Source organism: Selaginella moellendorffii, unplaced genomic scaffold, assembly GCF_000143415.4.
Source record: "Selaginella moellendorffii unplaced genomic scaffold, v1.0 SELMOscaffold_132, whole genome shotgun sequence".
NCBI classification, from domain to species: Eukaryota; Viridiplantae; Streptophyta; class Lycopodiopsida; order Selaginellales; family Selaginellaceae; genus Selaginella; species Selaginella moellendorffii.
Genome location: NW_003314393.1, coordinates 192,002 through 205,131, shown reverse-complemented (window position 1 = coordinate 205,131; position 13,130 = coordinate 192,002). Strand labels below are relative to the sequence as shown.

Here is a 13,130-nt window from a genome sequence, read left to right as displayed (position 1 = left end):
CTAAAACTATTATGATATTGCTCCATGTTCATGTTCCTTCATTTTTTTGTTATATGCTTAAGAGTTTAACTTCATCCTTTTGTTCACTGTACCATAGCTCTAAAACTTAGATTCTGTTCTGGTGCCCTTGTTCAAGGGTTAAATTCCATTTTATAATTATTCACTATAGGGAAGTTATGGTAGCTCTTCATCCTGTTCATTCCATATACTAATATTGTATAGAGTTTTTCTCTCAATAACAGCATAGGATATTGCACTTCCTACCATCAACAAAGAGAGGTACCAACTGAAAAGCAATGTTCCCATAGCTTTGGACTGGTTGACAAGGTTTTCACTGCCACACTCGATCTTTTGGTGGTGACGAACAAACACTTGGCAACCCAGAGGCAGGAACGTTGCTGGGAACACAAGAAGTAATGAGAGCTGAAGCAGCCAAATGCCATGGAAGATGATACAAATTGACTTCCAAAACTTGATCATCATGGCATTGTGATTCTGTGGCACAAACACTTCCACGAGGCTTGAGAACATACAGGCAGTCACAATGAGCTGTAGAAGCATATGATAATGTCCTTCCACGCCGACATGATCCGTGGAATGCCAATGAAAGAGGAAGAGTTCTTGGGCGAACGCTGCTGCTTCCATGAGACTTACAAAAGCACTTGGCAAGTGTAGCTTGGAACGTAAACAGAGTGCATAGATCATGAACGGAATAGCCATGGAGATGTGCTCCAGGTCAGGATAGCTTCGTGTTGGCTGAAGAATGCAGTGGAAAGTGATGACTCCTGCACTCCCAAGGAAGAGAATGTAAAACTCAGCTGGCTTTGTAATGAGGGAGAGTCGCCCAGGTTTTTCATGGCCTCGAAAACGAGATGCTGCATTCGTGAGAAAAAGCAAGAGTCCCCAAAAGATGAACGCAATTGCTGGAATACCATGACCAAGGAACACAAGAAATCTGTTTGCCATTGTATCACATGTTTCCTTGACAAGCTTGAAATTTAAGGTGATGTATCACCGGGTCAAGGACGGTATTCTTATACTCATGTTAAAGCCGGTCATTGGTTGGTTGGCTATTCATTGATTGACCAGTATTTGAAGAGCTTAGACTTTGATCAAAGTAAAATATCGAAAGTTCTGTATCCACCTTGACCAACATTTCTGAGTGACTAACTTCTGTCATCTTTATTTGTCATGTATTCTTCCATTGACCACCACTATATGCTGGAATACCATGACCAAGGAACACTAGAAATCTGTTTGCCATTGTGTCACATGTGCTTGAAATTTAAAGTGATGTATGACCGGGTCAAGGACGGTATTCTGACACTCATGTAGTCGGTCATTGGTTGGTTTGATCCGAAGAGCCTAGACTTTTCAAATTAAAGTATGGAAAGTTCTGTATCCACTGTTCATTTGCCTATTTCTGGGTTTGCTATTGTATTGTCATGTTCTTCCATTGCCTAAACTTTGATCAGAGTAAAGCCTCTGAATCCACCACGACCTAGACTCATGGAGGTCAATTGCTCATCAGCTTTTTCATTTGAGTTCTGGATTAACAAGTTAGCATTTCTTAAGAACTGCCAAGACGAGGAAGAAATGAAGGTATGCTGAGGCCAATAGATGCGTCCTCATGTTCCTTTGCCCGAAGCTTATACCTCCAACTTTGAAGGCTGTCCCAGAACGTGATGCCTAAAAATGTGACCCAAAAGCCAATAAACACACCGCAGCCAAATGCCCACACTGAAGCCTCACGGAAGAGGAAGTCCTCCCAACTTTTGTGACTTGCAGGGTGCTCTTGATCCTTTGTTGCATAGCCACAAGGAGACAATGGAAACCCACAAAGGTTCTTATTGCCTTGGAATGCAAGTGGAAACCGAGTGTTTAAATTGTATGCAGTTGGGACCAATCCGCTTAAGTTGTTGAATGAAACATTAAAGGCTGACAAAGGCAATTCCCCAAACTCGTTTGGGATCCTGCCTTGGAGCATGTTCCAGGATAAGTCAAGCGACTGAAGCTTTTTCAAGCTGGAAAGGTTGAGAGGTATGGCACCGGTGAACTGGTTGTGCGAGAGGTTAAGATGCATTAGTCCAACCAGTTGCCCAATTTCTTCTGGGATGACACCCTCGAGAGAGTTGCTTGAGATGTCCAATGAAGTCATGTTGTTTGCAACAACGATCGTTGTCCGATCAAACTGTATCCTTGCGTCGTTGACTATGATGACCAGGCTCAACTCTACCCCTGTGTAAATGCCAAGATTCAAATCCCCACTCGTGTTGCCCTTGAAACCTTGAAACTTCCAAAGCACGCGTGGCAGCTGCCCTGTGAGCTTATTGTTTGACAGATCTAGAATTTGGAGCCAAATGAGATTGGTGGTGCAATCTGGAATCTGCCCAAACAGCTTGTTGTATGCAAAAGACAATATCATAATTCCTGACCAGCTGCAAGTTTCTTGACTGTGAAATGGTTCCTACTATAGTCCATGACTCTGAGATAAGTGGAATTCAAGCTTTTTGCTGGAATTGTGCCGCTCAACGTGTTGTTGGAAATGACAAAGAAGACCAAGCTTGTCAAGTTACTCAAGTCAAGCAGCACCTCACCCGTGAAATTGTTCTGCGCAAAGTTGACAACCTTGAGCTGGGAGCAATTCCCTAGCCTTGAGCTAATCTCTCCCTGGAACTCGTTCGTTGAGAGATCCAAGTAAACCAGGTTAGTGCATGCACCAAACGTTGGCATTTTGCTCCGTATCAAGTTTCCATGGAGGTCGAGATAGCCAAGATTGGTGCATTTGTCGAGTGGAGGAACTTCATTTCTGAGATAGTTGTCACTCAAGTCAAGTATCTCAAGACGATCCAGCTGGCTAATGCCTTTTGGAATGCTTCCATCTAGATAGTTTTTGTTGAGGTGCAATTGCTGGAGAGCCTTGATCTCTGTGATCAAATGCGGAATGCTTCCTGTCAGGCTGTTAACGTCCAAGCGAAGTAGTACAACAGGAGAAGACGCATTAAACATGGGAATGTTTCCTGTAAAGTTGTTGTAATGGAGCTCTAGGTGCGTTAGAGATGGCATGCCCACCATAACATCCGAAGGAATCGATCCGTTGAGAAAATAGTTTTGCGATAGTCCCAACCACTTTAGCCTACGAAGACCAGCAAAAGAGCCAGGTAATGGGCCATATAGAAGGTTGTCAGACATGTCTAGAAATGTGAGGTGCGAAAGGTTTCCAAGAGTGATTGGTATAAGCCCCTCCAAATTGTTTGTAAAAAGTGATAAACTTTCCAATTTCTTGAGCTTACCCAGCGATGGAGATATAGAGCCCATTAAGGTGTTGTTTTCCAGACTGAGGAACCGCAGCTTGGAGCAGTTCCCAACACTCGATGGAATAGACCCGCTCAAGAAATTATCAGATAGCCAGAGCTCAGTGAGATTCTGGAGCTGCCCTAATGTTGCTGGAATATGGCCAGTCAATTGGTTCCCTCTCAAGTTGAGCTCTGTGAGTGAGGAGCAATTTCCGAGGGTGGTAGGAATTTGCCCCATTATTTTAGATGGAGCTCTGAAAGATATGAAAGCTGCCCAAGCCTTGGCGTGAGAGTTCCCACCAAGGCTTCATCAAGATCCACAGAGGATAGATGTATGGACACTACTTGGCGTTTAGAATTGCAACTAATGCCTCTCCAGCTGCAAATCCCATCCTTGCTTCCTTCATGCCAGTTAGAAAAGGTAGAATTGCTTTGGAACATGCCTTGCTTGAACTCCAGTAGAATTTCCATGTCCATGATCTTATACAAAAGAAAGAAAACCTTAAGAGTTTCATTTCAGAATCATGTGATCATACATCAGACGACAGATTCATGCCAAGTGCGAAGAGAAGTACGATGCCCCAGAGTCATGGTCTGTTGTCAAAGTCATGCAACTACAAGTTTTTATCTTGATTGGCAAGCATGCTGTGCTGACTATGCTGCTGTGCTGACTGGCAACCATGCCATGTTTGACACCACACCATAAAAGTAGTGTTGCCATGTCTGTAAAGCATGAATAATAGAGAGTAACTCTTGCTCATATGTGGAATAATGTTGTTCTGCAGGATTCAAAATTTGACTCTCATATGCAATAGATTGTCCCTCTTGTATAAGAAATCCTCCTAATGCATAACCACTTGCCATCATATGTCACCTCGTAAAGTTTTGATGGATCAACATTGCACAAAATTTGAGCCTCGCTCAACAATTGTTTCAACACCACAAAACTCTCCTCTTGTGGCTTCTTCCACTCGAATGGCACATTCTTGCGTAACAACCGTGTCAAAGGAATAGCCACCTCTACAAATTTATGCTGGAAACATTGGTAGTAACTAGTTATACCAAGAAAAATGTGTAACTCGGCCACTGAAGTTGGCGTAGGTTAATTCTCCACCATAGCTACCTTCCTTAGATCCGTCTTGACACCCTTAGATGTCACAATATGGCCTAGATATTTCACCTCTAACTTTGCAAACTTGCATTTTCTCTTCTTCATATAAAGTTTGTTGTTATGGAGTAACAAAAGAACCTTGCATAAATGCACCTTATGCTCCTCCATATTCTTGTTGAAAACAAAAATATCGACTAAGAAAATCTTCACAAACTCATGAAGATAATGCGTAAATACCTCCATCATCAACCGAGTAAATATGGCTGGTGCATTCGTCAAACCAAATGGCATAACTGTAAACTCAAAATGCCTGAAGCTTGTGTTAAATATGTGAAACACCAAATCCCTATGCCCCAAAGTGGAGCCAAAAGGGTGCCACGTGGTGGTGGCTGAAGCAAAAGCCAAACGAGCGTAACACATTTAGATTGAAAGCTCCGACTTGAAAGGTTGAGAGCAGGAGTGGAACTCCCAATGAAGTGCTCGAGGAACAAACACGAAGTGAGTGATAAGTGAGTCTCTAGAAAAGGGACACAAGAGGACTAACACATGACACATAGAAGAGTTTGAGATGGAGTCTAAGATGGACCCGAGATGGACCCGAGATGGAGTCTGAGATGGAGTCCGAGATGGACCCGAGATGGACCCGAAATGGAGTTCAAGATGGAGTCTGAGATGGACCCGAGGTGGACCCGAGATGGAATCCGAGATGGACCGGAGGTGGACCTGAGGTGGACCTGAGGTGGACCCAAGATGGAGTCCGAGATGGACCCGAGATGGACCCGAGATGGAGTCTGAGATGGAGTTTGAGATGAACTCGAGATGGAGTCCGAGATGGAATCGGGACTGAGACTGAGACCGAGACTGAGATCAAGTCCGAGACCAAGGTTGAGACCGAGACTAAGTCCGAGTCCGAGTCCGAATACTAATATAGGCAGTTGGGTGAAAGCCCAAAGCGATCGTCCCCCGGGGGGGGGGGGAGCTGCAAGGGGTTCCAAAAGTATAGTAGGGAGAGTGTGGGGGTTGGATACCAGTGGAGCCAATTTGGCTAGAAAAGGCTAGTTTGGCCCAGGAAGGCTATGCCCAGGTGTTGTGTGATGGGTTAACCATTCGAAAGTCCAAGACTAGAGTGAATACAGACCAACAAGTGGGTTAGCTTGGTGAAATGTTCAAGGGCCAGCTATAGTTCCCTCAGGAGATTGAATAATCGATGCTCCTAGTCCAAGTATGGGTGGCACTACCTACTTGGATACCTGGCATGGCTCAATGGAACCTCACTCTAAGCCCATGGTTAGAGCACCCAAAGGCAGAAGGCGGGGAGAGTAAAGAGTGTTAAGGAGTGAATCTAGGATGACCACTCATGGACGGATGGCCCAATCTTTGAGAAACGAGATCACAATACAAGTGGTGTTGGACTACTGATGTGACCAAGGTGACTGAGCATGGCCTAGTGTAATGGGCTAATATGTTGGTGGTAACGGGCTAATATGTCGGGTGTCGGTCATGGGATCGGACACGTGGAGCACTTGGACCAAGCGCAAAGGTTAAGTGGCATGGATGCCATTTTTGAGGATAACAAGCCCCAAGTCCGGAATAGGACTTATGGAGGTTGTTAGTGAGACTCCTCCAAGTGGTCAGAGGTGTGGTTAAGTGACTAAAGTAGAATAGAAAAATTAGTCGCTTACAAAATGCTATCTTGGAAATAGATACATCATCCATTGCAATCTGATAATATCCACTCCTCAAATCAATCTTGGTGAAACCTCAAAAGGTGGCATAGCATAGTCTAGGGCGATTATATCTCTGTCTTTTTATGCCGGATCATAACATTGGTATCAGAGGAATGTTATGATCCGGCACAAAAAGACAAAGATCTAATCTCCCTAGACTATGTTATGCCACCTCTTGAGGTTCCTCACCACCCAACCACCCCTGAACTACCTCAAAAGCTCCATTGTGCTGTTGCTATAGTATGAGCCCTAGGGTAGGTTAAGTCCCTTATACCCTTGAGCCTCCCTTTGACCAATGTTGACCATATGGTCAAAACTGACACCTAACAATACTTCAGGTGATCTTTATTTTGTCCAAAATGTAATTATGTATCCCCACAAATATAAGAGGCTCGTCAATCACAATTTTCTTCCCGAAGGCCCTTCCTATACCAACCTTCAAAAGAGTTAAAGGTAAACCATTCCCCTGCTCACCATTGTAAACTGCTTCTAGTGTAGACTTTGTATAGCAAATGGATATGGATGGAGATGGGGACTTAACTAATTCCTAGATCCATTTTGACCACATGGAATGAGTTTTAGGTTAGTCAATTATGGGAGCCTATGTTTATGATCACAAGTAAGTGGCTTTTCATTTTTTAAGGACACCATACTGGTTTACATTATACCCATTCTTTCTATAGGTTGTAGTGCAACTTAACTATAGCTATAACTGAATTCAAGATTTAAGATTTCCAAACTCAAACTATATTTTGGACATGTATTTCTAAGGCTGTTGAAAAGCGAACTTGGAAGAAACCTAACTTCTGTGGTTTCATGGCAAATACTACTAGTGCTCATTGGTTGGCTGTGTGGCAAATGTTTGGACATGATAAAAGTCAGCTGTTACAAGGTAAAGAGAAGAATTGTGAGTTTCTTTGAGCAAAGAGTGTTAACAAATATTGCCAATGCATTAAGTCTGACTTCCATCATGAGTTCAAGCAATTTTGTCAAGAATGGATGGATGCACCAACAAAAGAGGAGCACGAGGCAAAGGCAAATGAGATGCATATATGGTGGTATGAAGGAGACAAAGTGTTAATTGAACACCTTCCACAGATGGAATGTTAGTTTGCATAGTGGAAAGTTCAAATGTTTCAATAGGGCCATTATATTTTCCATGTAAACTTTCTTTCATTTTCTTTCTTGTTACATTTAAATGTTGTATTTTTCCTAGGATCAACCATTTGATGATATTGCACTTACACCAACAATTAATCTCTTTGAGAGCAAATATTAAAGTTGGAGAGCTAAAACCGGGAAAGGAAAAGTGTCCCTCTACAAAGCTATGCTCTCCGACCTCACTAGATCTCTTGAGTAGTCATCAAAAGCTTTGGTTGCATAGAAAACAAAGTTTGCTAATATAGGTCTAAACTTAGATAGGCTTCGAGAGTGGGTTGATAAAAGGACAACACTAGCAATAGAGTCAATGTCTAAGATGGTGGAAGAAGTTGTTGCTAGAACTCTTATAAAATCAAATTATGAACCACTTGGGGACACAAAGACAACCCGTATGAAGTGTCAGCAAACATTTAATGGGCCAAACATCACTCCTTCCAACCCTCACTATCCAAAGTTTGACTACCATTCTGTTAAATGGCACCAAAGAAGAATTAAGGAACATGGAGTGGAGGAGGTGCTATTTGTTAGATAAGTAAGTCCGATGCTAAAGGTTGAGAAGGTTATTGCTTGTGAGCTAGTTTCTAGTATTAATTGGGCAATTCAAAGAGTCAGTGCCAAGAGCAATGCAAGTTGCTCTAAAATGATTGAGAGTCAAAGTCAATGTCTTGCATTTGTGCACTCAAGTTCAAGTTCTTTAGTAGTGCCATGTTTCTGGGGCTGTCAAGATCTAGGGGTAAAGGGCCGCCAATCAAGCTAGATTTACTATTGTGGAATTGAAGTTACTCATACAAGTGGGATCCACAGCTCAATTATTTTAAAGTTAAATTCTGTGCCAAAGGAGTGACTAGTTGAGTGAAGCTGCAATCTTTTGAAAGAAAAGATTGAAAGTCTGGAGAGAATAGGTTTCAAGCTGAAGACTTCCTCAAATGTTGCTATTGATATTGTTATGCCACCAATGTCAACACTAGAATAGCATACACGACCAGCTAGGAATGGGAAAGCTATACAATATAAGTCTTCCATTTTGAAAAGTACGCAAGAGAAGATCAAGTTGGCAAAAGAGTTGAAATGCACAATCACAAAGATAAATTACATCAATGCTATGGTTAAGGAGTTTGTTGTTGTGATTGAGTTGTCAAATGATACGAGCTACACTGTCAAAATCTACAAAAATCCATCCTATACCTATCCAAATTTTACACAGAGGGAGAATAAGGGAAAGATATATTTAGCCTACAAGCACATTTATTACATTTTTATGCAAGAACTAAATCAAGATCCTAAGATCAACTATCACATCCACAAGCAAGCCTTACAGTTGCGAAGCTTGAGAAGTGTTTTTAGATAGCTTTTAATGTTCAGATCTATATTTTTATTTGTATTTTATTAATTTACTTAGAAATATAAATTAAATCAAAATTGGAAAGATGAAAAAATGTTGGTTCAAGATGAGCCAATGTGTTTCTTGTGTTTGAGAAGTTGTGAACTCAACTCATAAGTTCAAAATCTACACGGGCTTCTCCTGTTGTACTACTTCGCTTGGACGTTAACAGCCTGACAGGAAGCATTCATTTGCCTTTGCCTCGTGCTCCTCTTTTGTTGGTGCATCCATCCATTCTTGACAAAATTGCTTGAACTCATGATGGAAGTCAGACTTAATGCATTGGCAATATTTGTCGGGTCCATCTTAGACTCCATTGTGAGACACAAAATCCCTAGGCCCCAAAGTGGAGCCGGAAAGGGTGCCACGTGGTTGTGGCTGAAGCGAGAGCCAAACGAGCGTAACACGTTTGGACCAAAAGCTCCGACTTGAAAAGTCAAGAGCGGGAGTGGAACTCCCAACGAAGTGCTTGAGGAACGAGCACGAAGCGAGCAAAAAGCGAGGCTCCAAAAAGGGACCCAAAAGGACCAACACATGACACGTGGAAGTGTCCGAGATGGACTCGAGTTGGAGTCCGAAGTGGAGTCCGAGATGGACCCGAGTTGGAGTCCGAGATGGAGTCCGAGATGGAGTCCGAGGTGGACCTGAGATGGACCCGAAATGGAGTCCGAGGTGGACCCGAGATGGACCCGAAATGGAGTCCGAGATGGAGTCCGAGATGGACCCGAGATGGAGTCCGAGATGGACCCGAGATGGAGTCCGAGATGGACCCGAGATGGAGTCCGAGATGGAGTCCGAGATGGAGTCCGAGATGGAGTCCGAAGTCGAGACCGAGACCGGGACCGAGACCGAGACCAAGACCGAGACCGGGACCGAGATCGGGACCGAGAACGAGACCGAGGCCGAGGCTGAGACTGAGCCCGAGCCCGAGTCCGAGTCCGAGTCCGAGTCCGAGTCGGAGTTCGAGTCTGAGAGGGTGAAAGCCCAAAGCGTTCGTCTCCCAGACCCTGGGGGGTTTGGTGAGCTCCAAAAGTATAGTAGGGGGAGGACTGCAGTGGAGCCAGTTTGGCCAGGAAAGGCCAGTTTGGCCCAGGAAGGCCGGACCTAGTGTTGGGTGATGAGCTGCCCACTGGGAAGTCCAAGACTAGAGTGAACACAGACCGACAAGCGGGGTAGCTTGGTGAAGTGTTCAAGAGCCGGCTCTAGTTCCCCCGGGAGATCGACTGGCCGATGCTCCCAGTCCAAGTGTGGGTGGCACTACCTACTTGGATACCAGGCGTGGCTCAACGGAACCTCGCTCTAAGCCCATGGCTAGAGCACCTAAAGGCGAAAGGTGGGGAGAGTACCCACGGGGCTTGCGTAGGCCCGCGGTGTTCCGAAATGTTGTCCCGGAGTCCCAAATGGGGGAAAGGAGGAGGAACAGTCCTCTAATGTAGTGACTAAGGATACAGTCACATGGTGTGGAAGTCCCAGAGGACCATGGGACTTAGTGATCGGGCCGGTGGGCCTTGATCTAGTGGCAGTGTTGGCCATAGGGATTTGGTAGGAACTGACAAAGGGATATTGGGGAAGGCTATTCCCCATGTCTGTGGGCATCCTAAGGATGCTAAGGAGTGGATCTAGGATGACCACTCGTGGACGGATGGTCCAGTCTTGGAGAGACGGGATTGTGATGCAAGTGGTATTGGACCACTAGTGCGGCAAAGGTGAATGGGCATGGCCTTAGCGTAACGGGCCGATATGCCAGTGGCACCTTTGGGTGTCGGTCTTGGGACTGGACACGTGGAGCACTTGGACCAGGTGTAAGTGTTGAGTGGCATGGATGCCATTCTTGGGATTAGCAAGTCCCAAGTCCTGAATGGGACTTATGGAGGTTGTGAATGAGACTCCTCCAAGTGATCGGAAGTGTGGTTAAGTGACTAAAGTAGAATGGAAAATTTAGTCGCTTACATCCATCTTAAACTCTTCCATGTGTCATGTGTTGGTCCTCTTGTGTCCCTTTTCTAGAGACTCACTTATCACTCACTTCGTGCTTGTTCCTCGAGCACTTCGTTGGGAGTTCCACTCCCGCTCTCAACCTTTCAAGTCGGAGCTTTCAATCTAAATGTGTTACGCTCGTTTGGCTTTTGCTTCAGCCACCACCACGTGGCACCCTTCTGGCTCCACTTTGGGGCCTAGGGATTTTGTGTTTCACACATTTAACACAAGCTTCAGGCATTTTGAGTTTACAGTTATGCCGTTTGGTTTGACGAATGCACCAGCCACATTTACTCGGTTGATGATGGAGGTATTTGGGCATTATCTTCATGAGTTTGTGAAGATTTTCTTAGACGAACAACATTATTCCACATAGAACAACATTATTCCACATATGAGCAAGAGTTACTCTCTATTATTCATGCTTTACAGACATGGCAACACTACTTTTATGGTGTGGTGTCAAACATGGCATGGTTGCCAGTCAGCACAGCAGCATAGTCAGCACAGCATGCTTGCCAATCAAGATAAAAACTTGTAGTTGCATGACTTTGACAACAGACCATGACTCTGGGGCATCGTACTTCTCTTCGCACTTGGCATGAATCTGTCGTCTGATGTATGATCACATGATTCTGAAATGAAACTCTTAAGGTTTTCTTTCTTTTGTATAAGATCATGGACATGGAAATTCTACTGGAGTTCAAGCAAGGCATGTTCCAAAGCAATTCTACCTTTTCTAACTGGCATGAAGGAAGCAAGGATGGGATTTGCAGCTGGAGAGGCATTAGTTGCAATTCTAAACGCCAAGTAGTGTCCATACATCTATCCTCTGTGGATCTTGATGAAGCCTTGGTGGGAACTCTCACGCCAAGGCTTGGGCAGCTTTCATATCTTTCAGAGCTCCATCTAAAATAATGGGGCAAATTCCTACCACCCTCGGAAATTGCTCCTCACTCACAGAGCTCAACTTGAGAGGGAACCAATTGACTGGCCATATTCCAGCAACATTAGGGCAGCTCCAGAATCTCACTGAGCTCTGGCTATCTGATAATTTCTTGAGCGGGTCTATTCCATCGAGTGTTGGGAACTGCTCCAAGCTGCGGTTCCTCAGTCTGGAAAACAACACCTTAATGGGCTCTATATCTCCATCGCTGGGTAAGCTCAAGAAATTGGAAAGTTTATCACTTTTTACAAACAATTTGGAGGGGCTTATACCAATCACTCTTGGAAACCTTTCGCACCTCACATTTCTAGACATGTCTGACAACCTTCTATATGGCCCATTACCTGGCTCTTTTGCTGGTCTTCGTAGGCTAAAGTGGTTGGGACTATCGCAAAACTATTTTCTCAACGGATCGATTCCTTCGGATGTTATGGTGGGCATGCCATCTCTAACGCACCTAGAGCTCCATTACAACAACTTTACAGGAAACATTCCCATGTTTAATGCGTCTTCTCCTGTTGTACTACTTCGCTTGGACGTTAACAGCCTGACAGGAAGCATTCCGCATTCGATCACAGAGATCAAGGCTCTCCAGCAATTGCACCTCAACAAAAACTATCTAGATGGAAGCATTCCAAAAGGCATTAGCCAGCTGGATCGTCTTGAGATACTTGACTTGAGTGACAACTATCTCAGAAATGAAGTTCCTCCACTCGACAAATGCACCAATCTTGGCTATCTCGACCTCCATGGAAACTTGATACGGAGCAAAATGCCAACGTTTGGTGCATGCACTAACCTGGTTTACTTGGATCTCTCAACGAACGAGTTCCAGGGAGAGATTAGCTCAAGGCTAGGGAATTGCTCCCAGCTCAAGGTTGTCAACTTTGCGCAGAACAATTTCACGGGTGAGGTGCTGCTTGACTTGAGTAACTTGACAAGCTTGGTCTTCTTTGTCATTTCCAACAACACGTTGAGCGGCACAATTCCAGCAAAAAGCTTGAATTCCACTTATCTCAGAGTCATGGACTATAGTAGGAACCATTTCACAGTCAAGAAACTTGCAGCTGGTCAGGAATTATGATATTGTCTTTTGCATACAACAAGCTGTTTGGGCAGATTCCAGATTGCACCACCAATCTCATTTGGCTCCAAATTCTAGATCTGTCAAACAATAAGCTCACAGGGCAGCTGCCACGCGTGCTTTGGAAGTTTCAAGGTTTCAAGGGCAACACGAGTGGGGATTTGAATCTTGGCATTTACACAGGGGTAGAGTTGAGCCTGGTCATCATAGTCAACGACGCAAGGATACAGTTTGATCGGACAACGATCGTTGTTGCAAACAACATGACTTCATTGGACATCTCAAGCAACTCTCTCGAGGGTGTCATCCCAGAAGAAATTGGGCAACTGGTTGGACTAATGCATCTTAACCTCTCGCACAACCAGTTCACCGGTGCCATACCTCTCAACCTTTCCAGCTTGAAAAAGCTTCAGTCGCTTGACTTATCCTGGAACATGCTCCAAGGCA

The 13,130-nt window shown here is 44.4% G+C and overlaps 4 protein-coding genes across 4 annotated transcripts in view; 1 reads left to right on the top strand and 3 right to left on the bottom strand.

Moving 5' to 3' along the window:
- The window catches only part of LOC112343096, a 37,382-nt gene extending 36,416 nt beyond the window's left edge, over positions 1-966 (bottom strand). The window contains exon 1 of the mRNA XM_024665994.1: positions 265-966. Coding sequence (XP_024521762.1) covers positions 265-966 — 702 coding nt within the window. The remainder of the gene's footprint in view (positions 1-264) is intronic.
- A 604-nt stretch (positions 967-1,570) lies between these two features.
- LOC112343095 (receptor-like protein 42) lies at positions 1,571-2,425 on the bottom strand. Its single transcript, XM_024665993.1, has one exon. The coding sequence runs from the start codon at positions 2,423-2,425 to the stop codon at positions 1,571-1,573; it is 855 nt and encodes a 284-aa protein (XP_024521761.1).
- Positions 2,422-3,534, bottom strand: LOC112343094 (probable LRR receptor-like serine/threonine-protein kinase At4g36180). The gene has a single exon (XM_024665992.1). It carries the CDS (start codon positions 3,532-3,534, stop codon positions 2,422-2,424), a length of 1,113 nt encoding a protein of 370 aa, XP_024521760.1.
- Positions 3,535-11,570: 8,036 nt separating this feature from the next.
- Positions 11,571-12,683, top strand: LOC112343093 (probable LRR receptor-like serine/threonine-protein kinase At1g34110). The gene has a single exon (XM_024665991.1). The coding sequence runs from the start codon at positions 11,571-11,573 to the stop codon at positions 12,681-12,683; it is 1,113 nt and encodes a 370-aa protein (XP_024521759.1).
- The last annotated feature ends 447 nt before the right edge of the window (positions 12,684-13,130 follow it).

Bases quoted from the DNA above. Each gene is read 5' to 3' on its own strand.
- LOC112343095 (XM_024665993.1), bottom strand. From the start codon at position 2,425: ATGATATTGTCTTTTGCATACAACAAGCTGTTTGGGCAGATTCCAGAT.
- LOC112343094 (XM_024665992.1), bottom strand. From the start codon at position 3,534: ATGGGGCAAATTCCTACCACCCTCGGAAATTGCTCCTCACTCACAGAG.
- LOC112343093 (XM_024665991.1), top strand. From the start codon at position 11,571: ATGGGGCAAATTCCTACCACCCTCGGAAATTGCTCCTCACTCACAGAG.